A 26,974-nucleotide genomic window follows, 5' to 3' on the forward strand; every position below is an offset into this window, starting at 1 on the left:
GTTGATTAGAAATACTAACTTTAATGCTTGTCATCATTTTTTTTCTTCTTTTTTAACCGACATACTCCTATTGGTCTTTTTTATGAACCAAACTCTTATACCACACTAGTTGACTTTCTACATAATTTTAGAAAAAATAAAAAAAGTAAAAAAACTATGAATAATTTCAATATGCAATGCTTCTGATTTAAAAGCATTGATTTATATTAGTTAAAAGATAAAGTATAATTTTTTTACATAATAAAAAATATACCATATTCCAATAAATCTTATCACTCTCATATATTTATTTTAATGTAAAATTTTATCTTTTATTTTATTCTTAATCTTAATTACTTGAATTAAACTTATTATTCTCTCCCATTTCTTCCGCTTGATCGGCGACCCCAACAGGATCCAGTAACCACCGGATGCGGTCGACTTCGATCAAAAACTGCATGCCCATCTGTTTGCATCCATTATGGAAAGTTGAAGATAGCAGATGCTGAGGACCCAAAGGCAATGGACGTGGAGCTGATTACCAATGAACGAGTGACCGAGCTGTTGGAGGCGAGCACGCCGATCTTGGACGACGGGACACCGCGCTCAAACGAGACTGGGACGTGACAAGGGAAAACGTTAAGAGTGTTGCGTTTAAGAAGGTGAGCTTCCCACCTGCACTCGCCTGGCAGAACCGATTGCAGTCACGAGGCAAATTTGCTATTGGGAAGATGGTTGATGATTTAAACAGCAAGCAAGGTGCTCCGCGAGTCACCGAGTTGACTCCTCGAACCAGCTTCTCACCCACGAGAGTTGACTTTGACTAACAAGTGATCTAATAAAGGGAACTCCTCAAAATAATTTTAAACTCCTCAATATATATACACATATATATATATATATATATATATATATATATATATATACATATATATATATATATATACACATATATATATATATATATATATATATATATATATATATATATTGTTCTTTATATTTTATCGAACCGTCATACATTACTATTAACATGATTATGTGTGTAGGACATTCGACGAACGTGACGAGTCAGTGGCATCCAAGATGTCAGATTTCCTATCAACTAATAATCCAATCAAACCTGGATGATTGAAATACTGTTGGGACTAAGGAACATTACTCAGCGATTTGTTTCAATCATCAAAGTGAATTTGAGGAGGTATAACTTCTAAATGGTGCTAAACTGTGCCAAGAAATAAAGTTCGCACTGTACCAATTGGATCTCTCTGTGGGCTTAAAACGGACCCTCAATGTTTTGACAAGAGACGCTTAATTACTTATCCAGAGCGCACCGTTGTAACAGAGTGCGGTCGACAGGGGCGGCAGAGGAAGAGACCGATGGCGAGTGGGTGCGCGGTGTCGGTCGCCGGCGGCTCCAAGTGGTTGCTCCAATTCAAGAACCAGGATGCTCGCGAAGGCCTCGCCATTAGCCGCTTGCCGCCTCTTCGTCCGTCGACAAGCCTTCCTCCCTCCCTAGTCCTCCGCCTCGCGAGAACCCCAGACCGCTTCCGCCTCTTCACTGTCGCAGCCCAAGATTCCAACTCTCGGCAGCAGCAGCAGCAGCAGCAGCAAGAGCTCGACGTTTCCGTCCTCCGCTTCACTTTTGGTCACCCCTCCTCTGTCCCCATCCATTTTCTATGCCCCTGTTTTCAGCCTCCTACATTTTCGTTGATCATTCTTGGATGCGTATCGCAGGGATTCCGGGTCTTGATGAGTCCTACCTTCCGAGGTACATTGGAATCGCCTTCGGATTCCTAATCATACTCAACCACGTCTTTTCCGCCTCCCCTGCTACTCCCGCTCAGCTGGTGATTCGATCTGCCTTTGGTTTTCTTGAATTGGGTTCAACTTACAGCAATTTGCTTCGGAGAATTTGATTTCTTGACCTTTTTATTTATCTATCAAGAGGACCGAGGCTCTTGGGATGTGTTTGGCCGCCTTCTCGACCGCCCTCCCTTATCTTGGAAGGTTTCTTGAGGTAGGGAAACCTTTCGTTGCCATTCTGCTTTTGTTACTTTCTATCTAGATAGGGGCCAATGGTTTCTTGAGGTAGGGAAACCTTTCGAGGCCATTCTGCTTTTGTTACTTGCTATGTTGATAGAGGCCAAGATTCCTGACATTTATGCTCTAAGCCAGCTTGACTTCTAATTGAAACGTCAATAGATTGCCTGAAGTTTGACAATCGCTGGATAAACGACGTAGAGGGTTTTATGGACCAATTAGCTCTAGAAAATGGGATTACTTTTGATGTTTCTGCATAACATGTCATAGAAGTTTATAGACATTTAAAGGAACTAGTGCATTTGCAAAATCATGATGTGTGACTGCTATTTTTTTGTTGAATCTAATATATAAGTCTGAAAGAAGTCATTCTTCAAAAAATTTCTTGTTGTTGTTTCTTCTTTACAAACCATTCATCACAAAACTTTGTAAAGTCAGAATGGATGACAACTGTGCAAAACACAACTAGTCAAAACATAGGGCTGGATGATAACTATGCAAACATGAAGAGGAAGAAAGGTTTACTGATTTGGTGGATTTTCTTGTGCATTAAGGCAGTATGTGTGTGGTAGCTCCCTGTCTCTTATCTCTCTGTGGTTGTTGGTTTTAGTATTTTGTAAAGTATTGTATACACTATACATTCAACATTTGGTGTCGAGGAAGGTTGGTTGATTTGGATGGTTTTGATTTCCATCACTGTGGGATGAACTATGGCCTCAAACATGTTTGAAGAAACTAAAATAATGTTGGTTTGACATTTGTCCAAAGCTGGCTGAATTTTCTTTTCTAATTTTTTGAAGGCACATGTTTTAAGGATGGCTTTATCTTTTATTGCATACTTATGAATTCTATTCTGGTATAGTATGCTTTACCCTAATGTCAGAAGTATCAAAACCTATTGTTAACATTGACAGTGTTTTCTGAATATCAGATATTTACCATATCCTACAAGGGCTTCTCATGAAAAGCGTCATTGTGCTTCAAAAATATATGCATTCAGTTGGTTTAAACTGTCAACATGCCCCAAATTGGTATTAAGGCTCAATAATTTTTATTTTAGAATTATTAAGTTGAATTGGTTGATTGATTAGCTGGAATTTTTAGTGGCAGTGAGAATAAAAATGGACTCAAAATATGAAGTGGACTCTCACTTGGAACAAACTTAACATAGTTGTAATTCTTCAATAAAATCATAGCATGACAGACCTCAACTCGACAATTCAACTGAAGTTCAAGGCTTAAGGTGCATGTTAGTATTCTCTTGGAGTCTAGGTTCAAGGTATATGCCTTGTTGAAATGAGATATGCTTTGTGCAAAATGGTCTGGACAAAAGCACTAAAAGTGGTAGCAATTTTCCTACTTTGAACTTTTGAAATATGAAATTTCAGCTTGTTAACTTAAATAGAACAACTTTGTGCTAATTGCAAACCACAATGACAAAAAGGATGCCCCTAGAGCAGGGAGGCAGAACCTGCCAAAAGTAAATATGAGCAATGAAGAAAATATGATTGTTTAAAAAGAAGTCTATTTGTAGTATATATTAAGAGAAAGAGAGAACTTTAGTTTTGATGGAAGCTATGGGGATACATTGAGGTCCACTGGTATCTCTAAGTTGTCTGAGCATAAATTTTGGCCTTATTTCACATATATAATGATAATATCCTTGTATGATATGATTATGCTCCTTTTTTTTCTATTTTATATATGTATGTATGTATATATATATATGTATGTATATATATATATATATATATATATATATATATATACATACATACATATATATATATATACATACATATACATACATACATATATATATATATACATACATATATATATATATTCATACATATATATATATATATATATATACATACATAATCTCTTTAGATTTTGATTTTACATATCTTTTTAAAAGTTAAATATTTTTAAATATGAGGGTAAAAGTTTTTTTTAACATATATATTTTTTTTCAAATTTTATTTTATATATTTTTTAAATATCATGACATTTTACTATTTATGATTTTATTTTACTGTTAACCTTCAGGTTGATCAATCCCACTGGTCCATATAGTCCCAGTCTTCCTTTATTTGACCTGCAAGCTATGGTACTGTGTCATCTGTGGTTATTATTTGTGACACATTAAAATAAGAAGAAAGCTTGAACTATTTGGGTCACTTTATCTTAGAAACCATATATGAAGTTATTAGAGTTTATATAGGTATCTCCTAGCTTGCTACCTTTAATCATATATTTTGATGGTGAAGCACTTAAAGAAGCATGTTGATCCTTATTGTACTCAAGGAACACAATCTCATACCACACCAGGTCGGATTGAGATGTACCGTCAGTATTAGTACCATGGTATATATTGAAGAGGACGAAGAAGAAGGAAGAAGAGGAGACGGTAAAGAAAGAAGAGTAAGAAGGAAGAGGAAGGAGGAGTAAGAGGAAGGAAGAAAAAGAGGCAGTGGAGGAAGAGGAGGCAGCATAATAGTCGAAAAGAGGTCAATGGTGTACGATGGGCACGTAGAGGTATGAATGACAGCAGGTCCGTGCTTACGGAGAAGAGGGCTCATGAAATCGTGAGCCTAATTGAATCTAGAAGTTTAACTATAAAGATATTTTGTTAATTGGACCAAACCGGAGTGGACCACCCTAACTGGGGGCGGTCCGTATACTTGCATAACGGTTTACTGGTCTGAGGGAAATTGCAATCATTGATTGTACCTACAATGAATATGTAAATTATGCATTGCTTATGCTAGTTTCAGAAAAGCTCCATGTAACTTGACATCTCAATATGGTTTAATGAATGATTTTGGAAAATGATGATTGCTATTTTTGCTAGTTGTATGGTTGTTCAAGAAATTCTTTTGAAAAGTGCCGGAAGCTAATAAGTAAAATATCAATTTTATGGTACATTTTTATCCTTCTTTTATTTTAAAACACCATTGCTTTCATTTGACAATATTGTGATATAATTTGTTTGCTTTTCTGGTAACTAATGCGATATAACTTTGTTACTGCTATCAGTGTCTTTAGGCACACTAGACCAAGATCTTAACGGGCACCTACCTGTGAACCACAAATATATTCTTTGTGCTGATATTTGTTTCAATAGTAGCTTATCATGTTACATAGCTGATTATTTTCTAGTTGCTAACTGTTTAGCAAAATGAAAGCTCTCTTTAAATCTTGGGCTTCCTGGTACATATAGAGATTGTTGCTCACTATTTATTGCTCTGGATTCTTTTTATTGGAACATTGGTATGCCTTGTTCGCTAGTTCATCATTTAGTTCAGTTATTAATTCTTTTATTGAAACTTGTTCAGGGTGCAAATGCAACAGATCGGGCATCAATACCAGAAGAAAATAAGCAAATATTCTTCATGTCAAATGACATCCTAGATACTCAGAAGGGAGATCTGGCTTGGGCATCGTATGCTCTTTTACGCAACACGAACAGCATGTCAGTGGTATTATTTTAGATTCACTAAGAAACCGTAGTGTCAAGGGTGAGAGCAGAGATTATTCATAAAGATAACTGACAAATAGGTGGCGCATGTTTGGGATGGAGAAAGATGAATTTTGCTTGACCAACAGAAAACTTGCACTGAGATGATTATGATTGATTGATTCAATACGAGGTTTGAGGTGGTCACTTGTGTATGCAACCACTTTGGTCAGGCTCCAGATAACAGAGTGTTGGGTACATTGATGGATTGGGCAACTTGAAGCAAATTCAAATTTCTGGCATATACTCTGAATACTGAAAATGGAAATGCAATGTGTTAAGTGTTTGAGAGATCCCAACCCACACAATCTAAACTTGGATGAAACTGGTAGAAGAGAGTAAAACCACAAACATAGCAAAATTAACCACGCAAATTGTGTCTGCACTTGTCTTTTGGGTAGTACTGGGCTTGTGTTTGGATTACTAAACTCATTAGCTTAGATTGAGAATAAGTTTTCTTTTTGATCAGTTTGGTACCTAGTGAACCTGACCTTATCTGTTTGAATAATGGTTTTAAAAATGATTAATCTTAATCTAGAATCAACCTGTATTGAACCTGAAGTTCCCAAAAAGTCAGTATCTTTGCTTTTTGATTAGCTAGGAAAATATAGTATATGATATTGTGCAAGGTTATTTACATATTGTACAATATCAATATTATAACATAGACTACAAGATTGTGCTAAAATACTATTATATGTTAAACAGAGTAAAACTTATCATATAATAAGATCATAAAATATCACATAAGAAATTGTGCTTATACGCAGGATTAACCTCATGGAAGTTTCAAATTAATAACAAAAAACTTAGTGTTAACTTTAATTTCTTAATGTAAATAATCTATCATTTGAAAAGTTGTATAAAATGATTTTGCTAAAACCCAATCCTCAGATATGTATCATCTAATCTGACCAATCCATGCAATCCCCAGTTTTCTTTTTAATGACTCATTTAATTTCTGATCCTGATCTTTAAATATTAGTTTGAGTAGTAGATTTCTCTGTACTGTAATATTCACATGGTTCTACATTTAGCTGCTATGATAATAGACATTTAATCCAAGTGGAGTTGGTTTGTAATACACTTGGGCCTATGTCCTAAAAATGACTTCTCTGAACAGTCATTGGCTCGGCTTTTCTGTCATAGTATCAGTACCATTGACCGATTCCAATGGTTGCATTATGTTACGTTGGTAACTAACTGCAACAGGAAATTTAAATATGAGAAATTATATTGAAACTGTTCTTTTTGGTTTTTGGTGCTAGATTATAGCAGTTAATGATGTAATATGCGTACGTGGCTACTGGAATACACCTGAAGATAAAGATGCTTCAAAAGATCATCTACTGAATTGGTTCAATAGTCAGATTCAGAAGACTGGGTTTTTTGACCTAAAAGACATGTTATACTTTCCTCAATGCTCAGGTAAAATGTTCTCTTTCTCCCTTAAAAAGGTTAAAGAGCCTTAGCTATATTCTCTCTCATCTAACAAATGACAGATAGGCTGGAAAATTATCCAAGAAGAATATTCTGTTTATAATGCATAAAAATATTCAAACAACTTGGGTAATAATGGTGCAATTGATGGATCAAATTAAGAATGAAGTGCCATTCTCATCCATCAGATTTCTAGAGATAATGACAAGGGATTTTTGCATCACTGGACCGAGTATCTGTGCAATTATTTTAGAAAAGACCTTATATGCTGTCATAGAAGCAACCAACCCCAAAAAGCATGCTAGATTGTGCATGCATGAATATATGTGAAAGAAAACATATGATTCATAGGTGTCTCTTTAGTTATTTACTCATATGACGAATGAGAAAACATTTCCAAGTTAAAGAAGAAACCTATGTGCCATTCCCGTGGGTCAATTTGCATGTTGTTCCTGATATATGATGCAGTTGAACATGCTTTTTCATAATGACATGCATATAACATTCTCATGGAAAATTGTATAATTTGCATTTTAATACCTGGAAACATCCTGGTTACTGTGAATTGATATCTTTATTTTCAAAATTTCATTTTGCGACAGTGCATATCTTCTTAAGCGTGTTAGTTTATTTAGTCTATTCAGATGGTTGTTTACAGTTTCTAGTGGAAGATGAAGTTTAATTTCTCCTTTTTTTGTAACATGAATTGGTTTGACTCTCTCTCAGTTCCTTGTTTGTCCAATTGTTGTTTTCTCTTGCCGGAATGTGATTTTCTTTTGCTAGCTACAGAATCTGAACTTGGGACTCTACTACCTAAAGGAACTCTGTCAGCGCTAATACAACCAGTGATCAGAACCTCTGATCCAGTTGTTAATTTTGCAATGAAGAATGAAGGATTTATCCTGCTGGCATCCAGTGTCAAATATGCATATTCTGAAAAAGATAGAGCTTGGATCAGAGCAGTTGCTAATAAATTTTTGCATAAAATTTCCAAGGATTTGTAACATCTCAACGAGGTATACAGCTATTCATACTATTCTGTTATCCATAATATTTGATTTAGACATCAAACATTTAGATGACTTGGTTTGGCTTTTCATGGGTCAAATGCATGTTTAGAAATATTATAAAGTCCTATTCTGACATGCATCCTTTTCTTAGAGTTCTTTTAGAAGAGGGTATTTTGGGATTCATTCATGTGTGCTGCATAATCTGAGTGTTTGATAACTTTTTTAGATGGTATTTTTTTCCCTTTCCATCTTTTACTTTGTTTTCATGGTATATTTCTCCTACCTTTTCGTTCCTTTTGCCAACCAGCATAGCTTCTTTTCCTTTAAGTTTTCTGGTTCACAATTTTTTTTTGGTTTTCTGGTTTATAATTAAATAGCCATTTACTGTATCTTTTTCCTTATTTTACTCTTTGGTGTTTATTCACCTTTAACAAAATGATTTTATCCTCTCGGAGCTTACTATTTATTTTTCTTCTATAATTTTCTTTTCGTGATCAGCTGAGTGTTCTTTCCTTTTCTTTCTTACTGTTTTAAATTAGATAAAATTTCTCATATTGATGTGTTATTTTTTAGAATATTAAACTTGTTCACATTTGCAGCAATAAGTTCATTGCATAGTAGTAAACAAGTCAAATTAAAATTTGGTACTCTAGATGGGTAGAATCTTATTTGGATTTTACCCCTTAGGAGATTAAATGTGGTACATTGTGTTGAGAGTCTTCCCTTAGGCTACATAAAGTCATGCTTTGTAACCCTTTAAAGTTACGCGCTCTAGATGTATGGGAGGTTGTAAAAGATGGTTTTGTTGAACCAAGTGCGGAGGGAGAAGCATGAATGGGTAATGAAGCAACGAAACAACTTAACGATCAAAGAAAGAGGGAGAAGAAGGCCTTGTTCACAAGTTACCAAGGCCTTGATGAAGCAATGTTCGAGATTATTGCTCCATCGAGGACATCAAAGGAGGCATGGGATACTTTACAAAGAGCATTTGGTGGTATGGTCAAAGTGAAAAAAAGATCTACCTACAAGCTTTAAGAGATGAATTTGAAAAACTACAACAAGGTACCTCTATATCAATCTCCGATTACTTCTCCTAAGTTATTTTTATTATTAACCAAATGAGAAGTAATGGTGAATAATTAAATGACTAAAGAGTAATGGAGAAAATTTTAACATATTTAGATCTGAAGTTTGATTTTGTTGCCGTAGCAATTGAAGAATCCAAAAACCTAGAACAAATGTCATTGGAACAACTAATGGGTTATCTTCAAGCAAAGGAACAAAGGCTTACAAGACAAGGAGAAGACAAGTCATTAGAGCAAGCTCTACAAACTAAACTTGCTCTTGAGAACAAAGGAGAACCAAAGTCTCAAAGAGGTAGAGGTTATGGGCAACGAGGAAGAGGAAGAGGTCAACCTACCTAAGAAGCACAAAACAACCAAAGTGAATGAGACAACATAGGCTAAAGAGGTCGAGGTCGAGGCCGTGGACGAGGGAAATTGGAGGTATGACAAAATGCTATTATAATCCCAACAATGCAAGTTAGAATGCAAATTTTGCAAATACAAAAGAAAAAAATGACAATCCTGTTTTACTGATGGCTAATGATGATATAAAAGATAGCCAATCTATGACATGGTATCTAGACACAAATGCTTCCAATCATATGAGCGGCTATAGCGAACTATTTGTTGAAACTAATGCAAATTACTTTAGCAACTTTTGATGATTTGTCACCTGTAAGAGACAAAGATAATTTTTTTTCTTGAGCTCAATAATGGGAAGCAAGTATGGATTTCAAGTGTTTACTATGATCTTGATATTTGAATAATATTTGAATAATATTTTAAGCTTGATTCAATTGCTTGAAAAATGATATGATATTAAAATGAAAGATTTATTTCTTTTAATTCGTGACAAAAACAAGACCAATCTCTTGTATGAAAATGACTAAGAACAGGATATTTATTCCAAGGATTGAAATTTTGTATCGTACCGGAGTTTCGAGATTCGTTCAGTACGGCATGGTATTGTATAATTTCGGCATATCGCTCGGTATATATATATATATATATATATATATATATATATATATATATATATATATATATATATATATAAAAAGTAAAAAAAAGGCGACTACCTCATCGCCCTTTTTGGCACGGGGAGAAGAAACTGAGGTTTCTTCTCCCCGCGCAAGCAGAAAACCAAGATGACGTCGCCGATATATATATATATATATATATATATATAATCGTTTTTGCCAAGGAGACGTCTCCTCTTTTTTGCTCGCGACGTTGCCTCTCTTCTCCCCGCGACATCGAGGATTCTTCTTCCCGTGTGCATGAGGAGAAGTCGCCGACATAAGAAGAGGGAAGTCTCCAGGTTCTCTTCTTCTCCCTTTTGTTTCTTCCCTCGATTAATACCATCCTTCTCCCTCTTCTTTCTTTTCCCTTAGTCATTGTCTGATTTAGGACGGTAACGAGGCGGAAACAACCCCAAACGGCGGTACCGCCTGATAGCGAGCGGTCCGTGTACCGGTCTACTGGCGGACCGATACGTACCGCCCGATACAGGCAGTATTATTCAAAATTAAAATCCTTGATTTATTCTACGATTGGATACTAACAAAACAAATTGTTTAAATGTTAGTATTGTGGATGATTTTATACCATGAGTTTTTTGATACAAATACTTAAATTTTAAGGCTTTTGAAGCCTTTGGAGAAGAATAACATGGTGGCAGGCTTACCAAAGATTAAGTGTCCAACCAAGCTTTGTTAAGAATAAAGCAAGCAGCAGAGGCGGCTATTGAAGATGTTTCCAATAAGAAGAGTAAGGCAATGGCTTCACTTAGTGCACTCATATGTATGTCATCCTATCACTACTACATCAAGTGGCGAAAATAGGTATTTTCTTAATGTCACAATGATTATAGTGGCAAAACATGGGTTTATTTATTAAAAGAGAAGAAAGAAGTGTTTAATAAATTTAAAAAGTTTAAGAATTGGTTGAGACACAAAATGGTTATAAACAAATATTTAAAAATAGATAAAGAAGGTGAATACATGTCAAATGAATTTGAAAGTTATTGTAAAGACAATGGAATTATACATCACCGCACCATGCCTTATACCCCTCAATATAATGGAGTTTCTGAATGACAAAATAGGATTATTCTTAATATGATTCGAAATACACCTAAAGGACTCCAGAAAAATTTTGGGGAGATGTTGTTGCTTGTGCCTTTTATCTACTAATAGGTTTCCGACAAAAAAAATTGACAATGTTACATTAGAAGAGGTATCGAGCTTGTAGAAGCTAATAGTTGACCACCTAAGATTCTTCGGATGTGTTGCTTATGCCAAAGTACTAGACGAAAAAAAGGACAAAGCTTGAAGACAAAGGTTAAAATGTATTTTATTAGGTTATTGTGAGAATTTTAGTGGCTATAAATTATATAATCCTATCACTAAGAAAATTATGATGTCAAGAAATGTTGAATTTAATGAAAGACAAATATGGAGTTCAAACAATGAAGAACCACTAAAACAAGATACTATTTCAAAAGAAAATGAGACAATATAAGTAAATGGAGAAGACATTTCTCATGAGGTGTCACCGAGACAAGTCAGAATACGAACCACAATATATGGTTCAAGTAGTGTAATTATAAGAAGGACAAAGATGATCTAAGAGATATATGATGACTCGAAGAATTGATACTGATGACGATGAGCATTCTTTGTTGTGTCTTTTGCATGTCATAATCCATTAACATTTAAAGAGGATTATAAAGAAGAAAAATAGAGAAATGATATGAATGAAGGGATGCATGCCATTAACAAAAATCATATATTGCAACTTACTACACTTACCAAAGGGTACAAGGTGATTGGAGTCAAATAAATATTCAAAATAAAAATAAATACAAGGGGAGAGGTAGAGGTGGAGAAACATAAAGCTTGGTTGGTGTTTGCACCAGTAGCTCGGATGGAGAGAGTAAGATTGCTCATCTCAACTGCTTAAATGAAATAGGATGTCTTTCATATGGATGTCAAGTCGACATTTCTCAACAGATATATTCAAAAAGAGGTTTATGCGCAACACCCCTCTGCTTTCATAATATATTGAGAAGAAAACAAGGTGTACAAATTGAAGAAAGTTTTTTATGAGCTTAAACAAGCACCAAGAGTATAAAGTTCTTGAATCGACACATACTTTGCCCAAAGTGGTTTTTCTAAGTGCTCTTATAAACATGCTCTACATGAAACCTAATTACCATAGAGATTTTTTATTATATGCCAATATGTAGATGATCTAATATTTACAGGCAACAATTCTTTTTTGATCGAAGAATTCAAGCATTCCATAAAGGAGTTCGAGATGATAGACTTATGGCTCATGACTTCTTGGGCATTGAGGTCAAACAAAGCAATAAAGGGATGTTTATTTCACAAGCAAGCTATACATAAGAGATATTGAAGAAGTTCTCCATTGTGTCACGGACTTAGCTGGTTTTGCCTAAATCGTACGGCACCCTTGCATGTCCGTCCGCAAAGGTCAGCCTCCCCGAAGCCTCCCATGGTCTCTTAGGACCCACAAAAGAGAGAACGGGATAGAGAAAACGTCTCACTCGGGATCCATAAGCAAACATCTCCGAAAATACTTCATAGACAATGCAAATTACAAATAGACTTTACAAGCTCTGAACAGTTGCACAACAAAGGGTAAAATGGTCCATTACAAACCGAAAATCTCTCACACGTGTCCACATGACACAACCTTTATTTACAAGCCTAAAGCGGCTACTAACCTAACTAAAGTGGGACTATTAAGCCTTCGACCATCCCTCTACATGCTGTGCAGAGCATGAACATACCAAAAGACACGGACATACATAAGCATTACATCAAACATCCTGTTTAGAAGTTTGTCCGTGATATTCTCCCCCACTTATTCCTTCGACATCCTCGTCGAAGCCTTTGTTGACACTACAACTCCTCGCCTTTGCTGAGTCTTCAATCTTCTGCTCTAGCTGCAATGCGCCTTTTGGCTCCCAACTGCTCTCCGCTGTTGTTTTTGAGTAGTCGAACCTTTGATCCACCATGCTGCTTCAACTCGCCAATGACTCTGACTCTAGTGTGGGGTTGGTTGAGTTGTGTTGATCCATGTTGGTTCCTGCGGATCCTCTAGATGAAGGAAAAGACCATCCTTACTGCGCTAGTTTCTTAAATGCCTCATGCTACTTGAACTGGGTGGATGCTTGTTGGAGCTTTAACGAGCATCGCCTCGCAAACTTCTGAAGTTTTGGGTCATTCCTCTACAAAATTTGCTCATTGACTCTTCTTTCACTTAGTTGTCACATCTAAGTAGGTTCGCATCACTTCCACTTTCGATTGACATTTCGTTGGGAAATGAAGCGGACAATCTACTCTCAGTAACACTGATCACCGTTGGTAAGGATTTGACAACTATTGTCTTCCATTATCTTCGAAGGGTCTTTGAACATATGCAGAACTCCTCTGCTGGATAGATAAGAGAATTGGGGTACTCGGTTTCGTCCATTCTCTTAAGAGTTGAGAAGGCAATGGTTACTTGACTTCGCCCGCCTCCTCGAGGTTGTACTCCATGCATCGAGCTGGTTACTGGCCTTCGCCTACTCTTTGCTCACACTTCTGAAGTACTTGAAGTGTTTGCCCTGCTTGCGTTGAGTTAGCTACTGTGATTCACCTTCTTAATGCCATCGAACTTCTGGAATGCAGGAAGTTTTCACCCCAACTTGGAGTAATTCTCTAATAGATTTGGTCGTCTCTGGGATTGTACCGTCTTCTCCATCAACCATGCCGCCTACTCCCCTGAGTAGCGAAGGTACAGCACCGCGTACTGCCTGCTTCGTTCCTTGGTCATGCACTCTTGCATGACCCGAAGTCCTTCACTTTCGGCTATATTGATGAGAAACTCGTTGACACCGGTCTTACAAAGTTCCTTGACCTCTGCCCTTCAACCTTGTCACGGTACTTGGAGTTTGCCTCTGCATGCTTCGCCTCCTCGGCCCCTTTCATGACCAAGCGCTCTCTCTCCATGAGAGCAAGGAATCAATGACTTTCATGGAAGTCCCGCCTCTACGGTACCATGGCGTTGCCATGCCCATGGCCCTACTATCCGTCGCCTCGCATCTGTATCCCTTTTCTTCATGATCAGTAGATATGTCTCTGTGGCACTCCTCTGAGTCCACCTCCATTTGAACTTATGCTTGATTTTGGGTAGCTAAGTCCCTCTGGACTCGTCGTTGCTTCCTCGCTTCTTTCGACCCCCTGCTTCAACACCTCTGTGTTCTCCGAGCAGCTCCCTTTGGTCGATGGAAAGACAGACTGCAACTCTCATGCATGGCCTCTGCCATCACGTTGTAGGGTTTGCACCGATTCTATTCTCCTTAGCTTCCTTGGTAGCAACGTTCGCTTACTCGACCTTGTCCTCTGACTTGTCGGGCTCCCTTAAGCGAATATGGGCTCTGGAGCAGTCCAACTCTCTAGCTGCTTCGATCATACCTCTACATGATCAAGTCCCTCCTATGGGACTTATTGGTACTTGCATTCGAACTTTTTCCATTAGTGGAACACAGCCCTCATATGCTGATGATCGAGGCTTTCATCCGATGCAAAATTCGATGCACGCACGGAAGACCCGCCTCTGCAGTACCATGACCTTCACTCCTTGAATCCATAGCCCTTCTTACCGTCGTGTTGTTCACCGAAGTGGAACTTCCAATAGCTCCCGATCATACCTTCGTATAATCTAGTCCCTCACGGGACTAGGTTGTGTGTATCGCATTGCCACGAACTGTTCCACCACGATCCACTGCACCATGTCGCCTCCTGGTGACATCTCTATTGCATTCTGATCCTTGTGGGATGAACTCGAATTGTGAACCCTTCATGTGTGGCCTCTGCCAATACATCGCAGGGTCTCTTCCACCTTCGATTTTGTTCGCTCCTTTGGCAATCGACCTTCATCCACCCACTCTTGGGTCACACCTAGATGAAGCACCGCTCTAGGACAGTCCGTCACCTAGTAGCTCCCAAAGTCCCCCGACTTTGCTGCAATTAGTGCACCATTGTTTGGATCCTGGGCCTCTGCCCCTACCAGCATAATCTTCGCTGCGCATTGCTTCCTTCATAGCAACTTGAATGGCAACACTATGGCATATTCTTCAAGAGTACCCGCCTCTGCGTCCTCTTGCCCCGTGCTAATGCCTTCTAAACCCAACTTCGTCTCCGCAAATTGAGTCGCCTTAGTTCCTCCATCAAATGCTCCTCTAAGATAAGGTGCATGTGCCCAGAAGCTCCCTTCGTCTTTGGCACCATGCAAGATGAGTCTACTCCGTTAGAATGAATGACCCATGGAACAACATGATCCTGCTCTTGCCTTTGCAAGGGTTCATGTCCTTGACCTCTGTTCAAGGAAAGCACTATGCCTCCGCTCTATGTTCCATCTTCTATGCTGGCTCCCTTCATGCGGCTTGGGTACTTCGTCAAGTTACACCCAAGTTGCTCCGCTCCTCATTTTTGCATTGAGTTGATGGTGGCCCTCGCACCCACCATTCCACAGGTCAGCCCTCCCTTGAGTCCAATCTCCATATCGACTCCAAGTGTATCTTCATTTGTGTTGCTTTGGGTCGCTCCGCCACTTGATCTCGCAATGCATCTACCAATGCATTCTCTAGAGCGAGATCATGCGACGACTCCTTGCCGCTTGCTCAGTCCATTGAGCTTCGTGGAGTTGTTGTTTGTTGAGGTACTCCTCCTCAACTTGTGAGGTTTGTCCAACATAATTCTCCCTTTGGAGAGCCGGGACTTATCCCTCTTGGATAACTGTCCCGTTGGAGCAACATCTCTCTTCGTTTCGGAGACCACCATCCCCTTGGACTACTCCGATCTGCTGAACAAACTGTGCATTGTTCTGCCTCCTGCAAACACACTTGCTAGATTGCGACTCCACGTCAATACAGCCCCCGCTGCACCACTCAAGGCCTAGCAACATGCTGAACTCGTTGCACCCTTCAGCCTCCTACGGACGTATCCTTCACATGTCGAAGAGAAAGTTTCAATGCTCCATGGCGCCAAGTTTCGGTCGCCTTGGGATGGCCGCGAACATTCCATCGTCCGCATACAAGCCCATACATGAGTACTGAATTCTTTGAGTTAGCAATTCTCATCACCTCTGTGAGCTTTGCACAACTCTTTCGGTCGCTGAGCAACTCATTCCACCTTGGATGGTCTCATCCTTTACCAAGCGCCTCGCTTGCCTTGAGCACCATAAAGTATAGTTGTCAATGTTGAGCCGTAGCTCAAACTCAGCCATCCCAACCTTTGTGCGCTCCACATTCTTCCAAGCTTGTCTTTTCTCATGGTGCCTCTTGCGCGAAGGGTTGGCTATTCCTTTAAATGTCAATCTCAGATGCTCGCTCCTCCGAGCGACTCCTTTTCCCTACATCTCCATGCCCTTTTTCCCCCAAATGGTCGTGCGTGTGCTGACTGCCCTCAATGCAGCCCCGCTAGGTCTCCCACGTTTGCATGCTAAATGTTTCTACGAGTGCTTGTCCTGCTCTGATACCATCTGTCACGGACTTAGCTGGTTTTGCCTAAGTCGTGTGGCACCCTTGCGTGTCCGTCCGCAAAGGTTAGCCTCCCCGAAGCCTCCCATGGTCCTTTAGGACCCACAAAAGAGAGAACGGGATAGAGAAAACGCCTCACTCGGGATCCACAAGCAAACATCTTCGAAAACACTTCATAAGCAATTCAAATTACAAACAGACTTTACAAGCTCTGAACAGTTGCACAATAAAGGGTAAAATGGTCCATTACAGACCGAAAATATCTCACACGTGTCCACATGACACAACCTTTATTTACAAGCCTAAAACGATCACCAACCTAACTAAAGTGGGACTGTTAAGCCTTCGACCGTCCCTCTATATGCTGTGCAGAGCATGAACATATCAAAAGACACGGACATACATAAGCATTACATCAAACATCCTGTTTAGAAGTTTGTCCGTGACAATTGGGCATTGCCAACCGATTGATACACCTATTGAATGTGGCACCAAGCTAACCAAGTAAGGAGAAGGGAAACTGATCAATCCAACTTATTACGAAAGTCTTGTTGGATGTTTAAGATATTAAACATACGCTCGACCCGATATATTATTTGGAGTTGGCTTGTTAAGTAAATATATGGAAGCTCATAAGGCATCTCATTAAAGGCCACCAAAAGAATTGTATGATATATTAAATGGATAATTGACGATGGCATATTCTATTTATCATCTAAAAGTTTAGAGCTCATCGGATATAGTGATAGTGATTGGGCAGGAAGCTATAATGATTGAAAAAGTACAACCAGATTCGTATTTTATCTTAGAGGAGCTGCATTCACATGGCCTTCGAAAAAGGAACCTATCATTGCTCTATTAAGTTATAAAGCAAAATATATGGTAGCATCTTATTGTATTTGTCCTGTAATTTGGCTAAGAAGACTATTCCAAGAACTTTGTGTCACAAGAGAAGTTAACCAAGATTTATGTTGATAATAAGTCGGCTATTGCCCTAGCCAAAAATCAAATCTACCATGAGAGATCCAAGCACATCAACACAAGGTTTCATTTTATAAAAGAGCATGTCAAAGGACAAACATGTAGAGCTACTTCATCAAGAACAAATGAACAAGTGACTGATATTCTTACAAAGCCCCTAAAAGTTAAAGTCTTCAAATATCTCCGAATGAAACTTGGTGTACAAGAAGAATAAGTTTAAGCAGGGAAGAATGTTAAGAGTATTTAACTTGTTCACATTCATAGCAATAAGTTCATTGCATGATAGTAAACAAGTTAAATTAAAATTTGGTACTCGAGAGATGGGAAGAATCCAATTTGGATTTTACCCCCTTGGTTAAATATCGTACATTGTGTTGAGAGTCTTCCCTTAAGCTATGCTTTGTAACCTTCAAAGTGTGAGTTGGAAATAAGTGTGTTGTAGCAAGTTTTTTTAGTGAATACATTTGAGAGAAACTCTTATTCCCTTGTCCAAATTATCTTGTTCTACTCTATGCTCTTCCTCCATTACTTTCTTGATTATCCTCTGCATTTGATCATGTTTTCTAGAATACCATAGACATTCTAGTCTAGAGGAAAATATTTACCAAATAGCAATGTTTGACATATCGCTCGAAATGGTACGAAACAGGCGATATGTATAGGTTTGATAGTTGATCGATACTTGGAGAAATTTGTTTCGGGCGGTACACAGGAAAAGGATTAAATATCGGCCAATATAGGTGATGTGTCGATTGATACGATCGAAACTCATGTTGTATCGAATGATATGGGTCGATATCGGTCAGAATTTAATTGATACCAATCCAAATCGGGTCAAGTTTGACCCCAATCATCGAATTGACCATTGGGGCCTCTTTTGGGGCTTTAATTCTCCTCCTTCCCTCATTGTCACTAACTCTTATTTATTTTCTCACTCTTTCTCAACTCTCGCTTGTGATTAAAGTTTCTAATCGACGATTAGTGGTAATCAAGCTACTAATTTGGATAAAAGATGGATTTGAACTCTGGATCTAATGGAATTTATATCCGATTTGAAGGTATTTAGTTTCTTTCTATGTTTTATTTATCATTTCAAATCATTAGCAGCATACTAATGGATATTTGTGAACATGATTAGGCTCAAATTTGAGGTCTTTAGGGTTAATCGGTCTTATGCATTTATTTATGCCTCATATACACTCTATTCTTAATTAAATATACTAAAATTATTATTAAATTAGGATTAAAAAATAATTTTTTTGTAAATTTCTTATCAGTTTTTAGCTTTTTCTTTCCAAAACCTAGTATATACATATAGTATGCTAGTACCAACCAGTATATTTCGATCCGCCTATGGACTGATACCATCGATTGATACGATAAGGCGGTCCTTGCCAAATAGGAATACTTCTATAAGTATGATGTAATCAAGATCTTGCTTTCCTTATTAACCTGAAAGGGATTAAGTTACTGTGAACCAGTGGCTGATCGGTAAGTGGTTTTTTTCTAGCTTTTTAAATTTATTAATTGGCTACCGAAGTTTCAGTGACAACACCATGGTACTAATCATATCATGGCTTAATGGTGATATCTATATAATTGTGTTATCCATATTGTCAATTATTTTTTATGTAGCAAAGATTACTGATAAACTATTTTTCTGATTATTGTTTAACTAGGGCATCAATATCGTGTTGTAAAGCATCTTACAAAGTGTGTCTCATAGTGATAAGCGATAGTTTACTAGAAACATTCATTATGTTAAATGCATAGACTGTTTTAATGTCTTGAAGTTGGTAGTTGTGGTCACAAGAACATATTTATTTATATAGTTGTACATATTTTTTATCATAAGTACTTAAATTTCTCACTGTTGTCTCACTATTTATTTTTAATTTTGTTGACAAAATTGGAGAATTAGAGGCGAAATCATCTACAAGTATTGTGGTTGCCATCGGGTTGCTTCACCGAACGTCAAGTTACCAAAGCCTTTGGGTTCATAACCTCACTCATTTCCTGTATCAGGTAGTATTATACAATCATCTCGCTGGACTCTAATAATACCGTTAGTTTTTATTTGATATGCAGTTATTTCCTGCTTTGGCAATGACCAAGTTGGAATGAAACTTGCTCCCATCTTTTAAAAACATTTGGTATCATCATGGAATAGTCTATCAACAGGCGCGACCTATAATGTCAATTGCGGTATAAGTTCCCTGCCAGGTAATGTAGAGTAACATAGTGATGGAGATCAGCATTTGCTCCTCAGCTCAGTAATTTTGGATAAAATGTTAAGCTACACATGGTGATATAGTGAATGACACCTTGTTCATGTTTGTTGTACAAGGAACCAATTTTTTAGTGGCTTAGACTTTCTAGTTTTTGTTTGTCTCGTTCATATGAAGGTGCTACCACCACTGCATACGGATGGGTCCAGCGAAGTATAAAGTTCGAAGCACATTAAGTGGTGGCTTGAAGACTTGAACGAATGCACGATCGCATAATGGCCGATTAGTTTAACTTATCGGGTGTAATATTAGGCAAAGTCCTCGGTTTGGGATATTCTCTTACCTGTATAGTTATGCATTCTTTTGCTCTGTGGATTGAGCATATTAGGCAAAGGCTTAAAGAGACGAAATGCTTGGGTTGAGATATTCTCTTACGTATATAGTTGTACATTTCTTAATCTTTGTGACTCTAATTGCCCTTGCATCGTGTAATATGTTAGACTTGTTCAATATTTCAGAATCACGGAGGGATGATATTAATTTTTCAACAATACTATTGGAATATCATATTACGAAGTCAGGTGTTTGACAATCTTGAGCTATTAGGGCATGTAGCACATGGAAATTGAGGCAAAATGGTGGTCATCGATTCTTGTGTGTAAGTTTAAGGTGTCGGTGCAACAGGTCAGTCTCATCGTTCATTAAACATCAACAATGACGACCAGACCAAATCTACACTTCCGACCAATCCTGCCACCGATTACGTCACGGCACTGCAGGTGCGTGGTCAACCAATAAGACGAAGTTTGCTGATTGATGCTTGACGGACCTGCTCTCCTCCAGGGACGAACAGTAGTTTGGACTCGTCATGATAATTATTTAGTGCATGACCCTGATAATGATCCTGGGTTAATAAGAGTTTTTTTGTTTACACTTACGAGAAAGCGTAATGTCATTAATAAATACCTGTTGATTAAACAAAATCTTTCAAGACCATCCATCCATATGTGAATCTGAATTGATTTTAGTTCTGTAGATGATGTTTTTCGCGTAGAGAGTGGTTTTGAAGAAGCGTTCTCCTCTCTACATATTCAATTCAAAGTCGTCTTAAAGTAGTTTTTTTCTCTCTAGAATCTCAATTCAGAAACATGATTCTTAATAAAGTGAGATAATGATATTTTTGGCGTGTCATGGATTCGCCTTGAGAGAGTGGTTTTGAAGAAGCGTTCTCCTCTCTAGAGATTCAATTCAAAGTCGTCTTGTAGTTTTTTTCTCCCTAGAAACTCAATTCAGAAATATGATTCTTAATGAAGTGAGATAATGATGTTTTTGGCGTGATGGATTTATCTTGAGAGAGTGATTTTGAAAAAGCGTTCTCCTGTCTAGAGATTCAATTCAAAGTTATCTTGAAGTAGTTTTTTCCTTCCTCCTAAAAACTTAATTCAGAAATATGATTCTTAATGAAGTGAGATAATGATTTTTTTTGCGTGATGGATTCGTCTCTAGAGAGTGGTTTAAAAGAAACGTTCTCCTCTCTAGATATTCAATTCAAAGTCATCTTGAAGTAGCTTTTAAGTCATCTTGAAATAGTTTTTTTCTCCCTAGAAACTCAATTCAGAAACATGATTCTTAATGAAGTGAGATAATGATGTTTTTGGCATGATGGATTCGTCTTGTGAGAGTAGTTTTGAAGAAACGTTCTCCTCTCTAGAGATTCAATTCAAAGTCGTCTTAAAGCAGTTTTTTCCTTCTTAGAAACTTAATTCAGAAACGTGATTCTTAATGAAGCGAGATAATACGGATAGACGATAAAATTATGATACCGATGACAAAGAAAATCAACTATGTATATTGACACAGATAAGAAAGAAACAGAAAGGGTTGGCCCATAACAATTAAGAGAATTGTAAACCCAACCAACCAACATAGGGCATGAGGCTTTCGCTGATTTGGAGTCATGTAAAAGTTAATATTTTATACGCATTCTTATTCTCACCACAGATATCATTTTTCATATATTAGGTATGACTTTTAGAGTACATGACGGCACATGATGCTCCAGTCAGTCCATTTTCTTTTGTGCACAGCGGTGTGGAGCTTCGTTTGAATCCTGAAACTGTTCCTTTTATGGTTGTTATTCTGTGTTCCTTTTCTTTATGAGCCAAAGCCATGACAACAAAAGAAGGTAGACTTCATTCTTCATGTCACCCTACTCTCTAGGGCTTAAAAACAAATCGTTCGTTCATCTATGACCCATAGTGAGGGGAACCAAAGGCTGCAAGCAAAGCAACATGAAGGTGGCCAACGAGTGCCTCAGCCCCACTCTGACGCAAAAAGCACACTGAAACCTTAGAAGAATACCTTCGAGAAAGTACAGTTTCAACATGGAGTCCACATATAATTAACCAATACCGGCGTAGAAATGAGAAACCAGAATAAGCTGAAACCATGGGGAGAATAAGCACAGGAATAAGAAGAGTACATGCATGATTTGGCTTGAAGGTAACAGGATCTGCTTGCAGTACTGTCAATGCAATGGCTCTCCAGTCGTCGTGCATGGCCAACATGCATCATCTTTTACTGTCCTTTTTGTGCTGCCTTTTCCCTTTCTTCCTTTTTTCCCTTTCTCCTCCTTCTTTGCAAGCTGGCTCACAGTATGGCCAAGAATAAAACTTTCGGTGGGCGATGCCCTCCACTATACCAAAGAAAAGTAGCATACGAGCTCCTGAGACAATGGCCCATCAGTGCCAACCGCCAGTTCATACAGAACTAAAACAGCTCCCGTTGTATTGGAGTCGATCAAAGATGCGCACCAGTTGCACAAGGAATGGAGGAGACGACGCTGCAGCTACTTCTTCTCTTTGTTAACGAAGAGGTTGCGGAAGATTTCAGACGAACCAACCAACTTGTACCTTATGTTCTTGCAAGTGTTCAAGATTTGAAGTCAAAGCCCCACCGCCATTGACACTTTGGGAGATCTAAATTTTGTTGCAGAGGCCCCCCCCCCCCCCCCCCCCCCACCTGTGTTGAGATAACGTTGTTATTAATGTTCGAGTTTGATTATGATTGGAATAACACATTGTTTAGAATCTGAGTTGTAAATTAGATAGGAGTCTATGGTGGTTAGCTCTCATGTGTGATCAGATAATATTGATTGGCTTTATACTCTTTATTTAATATATTTTGTTATTATAGGACTGCAGATGAAATTTTGATCCCAACATCTTTCTTACTACTAATTAGTAAATTATCTCAAAATTTAATAAGTGAAAATGACAATACTAATTGAATGATGTTTTATGTCCTTAATTTTTGATAAATCTAAATCTATCGAATGAGATTTTAAATTCTCAATTTTTGTAAGTAGGTCGGATATCGACTAATAAAAAAATATTTTTATTGTTCCTATTAATTTATTATTATTATTATTATTGCTTGATTTTTTTTCTTTTTCTTTTATCTTCTCTTCTCTTATTTTTCGATAACAAGTGATATCTCAACAACAATTAATTCTCGACAATGCTTAGATTTAAAGCTGAATAGGGAGAGGAGAAAAGACGAGAAAGAATCTGAAGCAATTGTGATACATTATCTTCTAAATCTGTCAACAGTTGGCCGGAGAGTGGGAAACCACTGAAACCTCAGCAGCTAGCAGAAACCAGCATTTTGACCCCATCCCCTCATGCATACCTCCGTCGGCGTCGGTCTGACGTGCTGGGATTTACTACCGCAGGGGAATAGAAGAAGACCCATACATTAAGCATAGCTCTGAAAAGCCAAAAAGTCAGCGGCTTGGAAAAGTTCCCTCGACAACAAGAAAAGTCAAATGGTTATCTACAGATATCGCTCTTCCCCTCCGACGACGACGCTTCCAATTGGAAGAATGTCACCGTGCACGCGAATCAGTAATTCCTTTGACTTCTGAATGCCCTGTAAAAGGGAGAAAGTCAACGCCTCATTCACGCAGACAGAGCAGAATGCGCACACCATTACGGAGATCATTTTAGTCTTGGTGTCTGGTTTGAATCAGAAGTCAGAGGGTACGATTCCCGCTTATATAAACTCCCCCTCCTCGGCTCTCTTCTTCTCATACTCTCATTGTCTGAAGCGAGACTACTCTTCTCCTTTTCCTTCTTCTTCTTCTTCTTCTTCTTCTTGGCAACAAGCTTGCCGATCACCATGTGCATGGCTGCTATCCCCGCGGGTTCAGCTGCACCATGCCACTGCGACCACCACCAAGATCCCCATGGCCTCCTCACCGCCCCTTTCGTTGTCGAGACGTCGCCGACGAAGAGCCAAGCGGAGGTGTCATCGCCACCGGCTCCGACGCTGAAGCCTCTCGGCTCGGTGTCCTTGGCGTTTGTGGAAGGGAAGTCCATCCTGAGCCTCGCACTGCCGATGGTGTTGACCGGCTTACTCCTCCACTGCCGCTCCATGGTCTCCATGCTCTTCCTCGGCCAGCTTGGAGATCTCGCCCTTGCCGGCGGCTCCCTGGCCATCGGATTCGCCAACATCACCGGCTACTCTGTTCTCTCCGGCCTGGCCATGGGCATGGAGCCCATCTGTGGTCAGGCCTTCGGGGCTCGGCGTTACCATCTCCTCGGCCTGGCGCTCCACCGCACTGTTCTCCTGCTGCTCTCCGTCTCCGTCCCCATCGCCCTCCTGTGGTACTACATCCGCCCCCTCCTCCTCCTCCTCGGCCAGGAACCCGCTCTCGCTGCCGCCGCAAGCTCTTACCTCCACGCCTGCCTTCCTGACTTAATACTGCAGTCATTTCTCCATCCTCTCCGCATTTACCTCAGGACGCAGTCCATCACTCTCCCGCTGACCTTATGCGCGGGCCTCGCCGTCGGCCTCCACCTGCCTATCAACTACCTTTTTGTCTCTGTTCTTCACCTCGGCATTGGCGGCGTCGCCTTGGCCTCTGTTTTGTTCAACTTCAACGTCGTGCTCTTCCTCCTCGTCTATATCTACTTCTCCGGCATCAACCGCAGCACCGGTGGACTAAGCTTCAGCTCCGAGTGCTTCAAAGGCTGGAGCTCGCTTCTGAACTTGGCCATCCCCAGCTGCATCTCGGTGTGCTTGGAGTGGTGGTGGTATGAGATCATGATCATCTTGTGTGGTCTTCTCCTAAACCCAGAGGCCACTGTTGCTTCCATGGGCATTCTTATACAGACAACCTCTCTCGTCTACATTTTCCCCTCGTCGCTAAGCTTTGGCGTCTCCACTCGGGTCGGCAACGAGCTCGGCGCGAACCGGCCTGACCGAGCCCGCCGAGCCGCCACGGTCGGGCTGTCGTGCAGCTTCGTGCTCGGCCTCCTCGCCTTCAGTTTCGCTTTCTCGGTGCGCCACTTGTGGGCCAGGATGTTCACCGGCGACTCGACTATTCTCGAGCTCACCGCGTCGGTGTTGCCCATCCTCGGCTTGTGTGAGCTCGGCAACTGCCCACAGACCACCGGGTGTGGGGTGTTGAGAGGCAGCGCCCGGCCAAAGCTCGGTGCCAACATAAACCTGGGCTCCTTCTACGTCGTCGGCATGCCGGTGGCGGTGGGGTTGGCGTTCTGGACGTCTCTCGACTTCAGTGGCCTCTGGCTCGGGCTGCTCTCAGCGCAGGCGACGTGCGTGGTGCTAATGCTCGTCGTGATCGAGAGGACCCACTGGGAATCGCAGGCCGAGCGGGCGCAGCAGCTCACAGGGGCAGCCACCGACGACACTGAGAAAGAAGCAGTGCCAAAAGCCATTGCAGCAGCAGACGGAGACGAGACAGATTGGTTGGTTATCAGCGTAAAGATCGAGCAATGAGTTCATCAACAACATGAACTATCATCCTATCTCTTATGATTTCTCGGCTTGTTCTCTTGGGTAATTATAGAGCTTGAGATGCATGTACTGCGAGAGGTTTCTCTACCTGGTTTTTTCGACTGAGAGGTTGATCATTCCAATTACATTCTATTTGAGACTGTACATTGTTTCCACCAGAAAGAAAAAGGAAGAAAATTTTACCTGCTTCATTCTTCATCATTTTTCTTTTCTTCCTTCACTATATAAAATTTAATTTCTACCAAAAGATGTTGGGCTTCAACAAATGCAACCAAACATAAAGAAGGTATAATATATATATATATATATATATATATATATATATATATATATATATGTATATATATATTCGTCACCATAACTTTTATAATCTCTCCATCTCTGATCACTTTATTCTCTTAATTTTTTGGTCTGTTGATCTCTAATATTTCTAGAACTATTAAACAACATTGACGAACTGTCTTTTGGTCAACCAGTCTGGTAAACGCCTGACATGAACCACTACTGCATCTTTTCGGTCCCTAATTGAACCCAGATTTAAGGCATTGTTTGTGTTGGGTTTGACTTCGAGCTGAGGTCAACTCCAAGTTTAATTAATAGCATACAACGTGAGAATCCACTTCCAGGTAAAAGCATGCGATGACCCTTTCTTCTTCTTCTTCTTCTTCTTCGTGCTTAAATAATAGAAGTGGAGACAGGGTGGAGCCCAGGAAATGATCGACCTCAGGACTCTCGACCTCCTACTTGCCACCTCCTCGATGCTTGGCTTCTCTAAGGCTCATCAGTCACTTGCAACTTTTGCATGCAGAAGCCGTGCCATTGCGGCAGAATCAATAAAAACGCAAAGAGCCAGGTGGAATTTGCTGGTCTACGTCGGCCATATTCTCCCTGTCGCCACCATTCGCGACGGCCATCGATTCGCCATTAGTTTAATACCAGGGACCCGTACGGCATCATTAAGCTCGTCAATCTGGAGCAGCCAAATTGCATCTGAATCCGACCTTTGCATTTGGGATTTGGCATTCCAAACCTCCAAGGGCCAACATCAACAAGAAGCGAGGACTTCCTCCGACGAAGTCAACGCTCATTCATGCACGAGTATAAAAACCCCTGGGAAGTCAACATTAAGAAGATTTTGTTAAGCTTTGGAGAGCATTATAGTAATGTGGACAGTCTCCTGGCATCTTTAGCGTCCGCTGATTGGTCTCATCCATGGTGGCACCTGCCCTTCGTGTTCTTTTATTGAGGGTGATCATGATACAGATCGATCTCGAATATGAACCTTCGAATAATATAAAAGAAACCAATTCATTTCTTTATTCTTATATCATTTG

The 26,974-nt window shown here is 39.5% G+C and overlaps 2 protein-coding genes across 9 annotated transcripts; both read left to right on the top strand.

Annotated features, from left to right (window-relative positions):
* The first annotated feature begins 1,285 nt into the window (after window positions 1–1,285).
* On the top strand, window positions 1,286–20,278 carry LOC135638870 (protein COFACTOR ASSEMBLY OF COMPLEX C SUBUNIT B CCB2, chloroplastic-like). Of its 8 annotated transcripts, XR_010496775.1 has the most exons (10): window positions 1,288–1,627; window positions 1,717–1,829; window positions 1,928–1,999; window positions 5,364–5,507; window positions 6,814–6,973; window positions 7,769–8,001; window positions 8,771–9,057; window positions 9,205–9,500; window positions 19,514–19,617; window positions 19,998–20,278. XR_010496775.1 is itself a non-coding variant. In XM_065152378.1 (7 exons), the coding sequence occupies exons 1-6, from the start codon at window positions 1,360–1,362 to the stop codon at window positions 7,987–7,989; spliced, it is 978 nt and encodes a 325-aa protein (XP_065008450.1). In that variant the 5' UTR covers window positions 1,288–1,359; the 3' UTR covers window positions 7,990–8,001; window positions 19,508–20,278. The 8 variants fall into 8 exon arrangements, 4 of the variants coding, with proteins under 4 accessions (XP_065008452.1, XP_065008450.1, XP_065008449.1 ...); XR_010496773.1 differs by having other exon boundaries at window positions 19,514–20,278; XR_010496774.1 differs by lacking the exons at window positions 8,771–9,057; window positions 9,205–9,500 and having other exon boundaries at window positions 19,508–19,617.
* A 3,652-nt stretch (window positions 20,279–23,930) lies between these two features.
* Window positions 23,931–25,831, top strand: LOC103985698 (protein DETOXIFICATION 49). The gene has a single exon (XM_009403484.3). It carries the CDS (start codon window positions 24,000–24,002, stop codon window positions 25,620–25,622), a length of 1,623 nt encoding a protein of 540 aa, XP_009401759.2. The 5' UTR covers window positions 23,931–23,999; the 3' UTR covers window positions 25,623–25,831.
* Window positions 25,832–26,974: the final 1,143 nt, after the last annotated feature.

This window comes from Musa acuminata, chromosome BXJ3-5 (assembly GCF_036884655.1).
Source record: "Musa acuminata AAA Group cultivar baxijiao chromosome BXJ3-5, Cavendish_Baxijiao_AAA, whole genome shotgun sequence".
Taxonomy (NCBI): Eukaryota; Viridiplantae; Streptophyta; class Magnoliopsida; order Zingiberales; family Musaceae; genus Musa; species Musa acuminata.

Coding starts and splice junctions, on each gene's coding strand:
- LOC103985698 (XM_009403484.3), top strand. CDS start 24,000: ATGTGCATGGCTGCTATCCCCGCGGGTTCAGCTGCACCATGCCACTGC.
- LOC135638870 (XM_065152378.1), top strand. CDS start 1,360: ATGGCGAGTGGGTGCGCGGTGTCGGTCGCCGGCGGCTCCAAGTGGTTG. Junction 1,830..1,927: donor CTGCTACTCCCGCTCAGCTG/GTGATTCGATCT, acceptor TTATCTATCAAG/AGGACCGAGGCTCTTGGGAT. Junction 2,000..5,363: donor ATCTTGGAAGGTTTCTTGAG/GTAGGGAAACCT, acceptor AAACTTGTTCAG/GGTGCAAATGCAACAGATCG.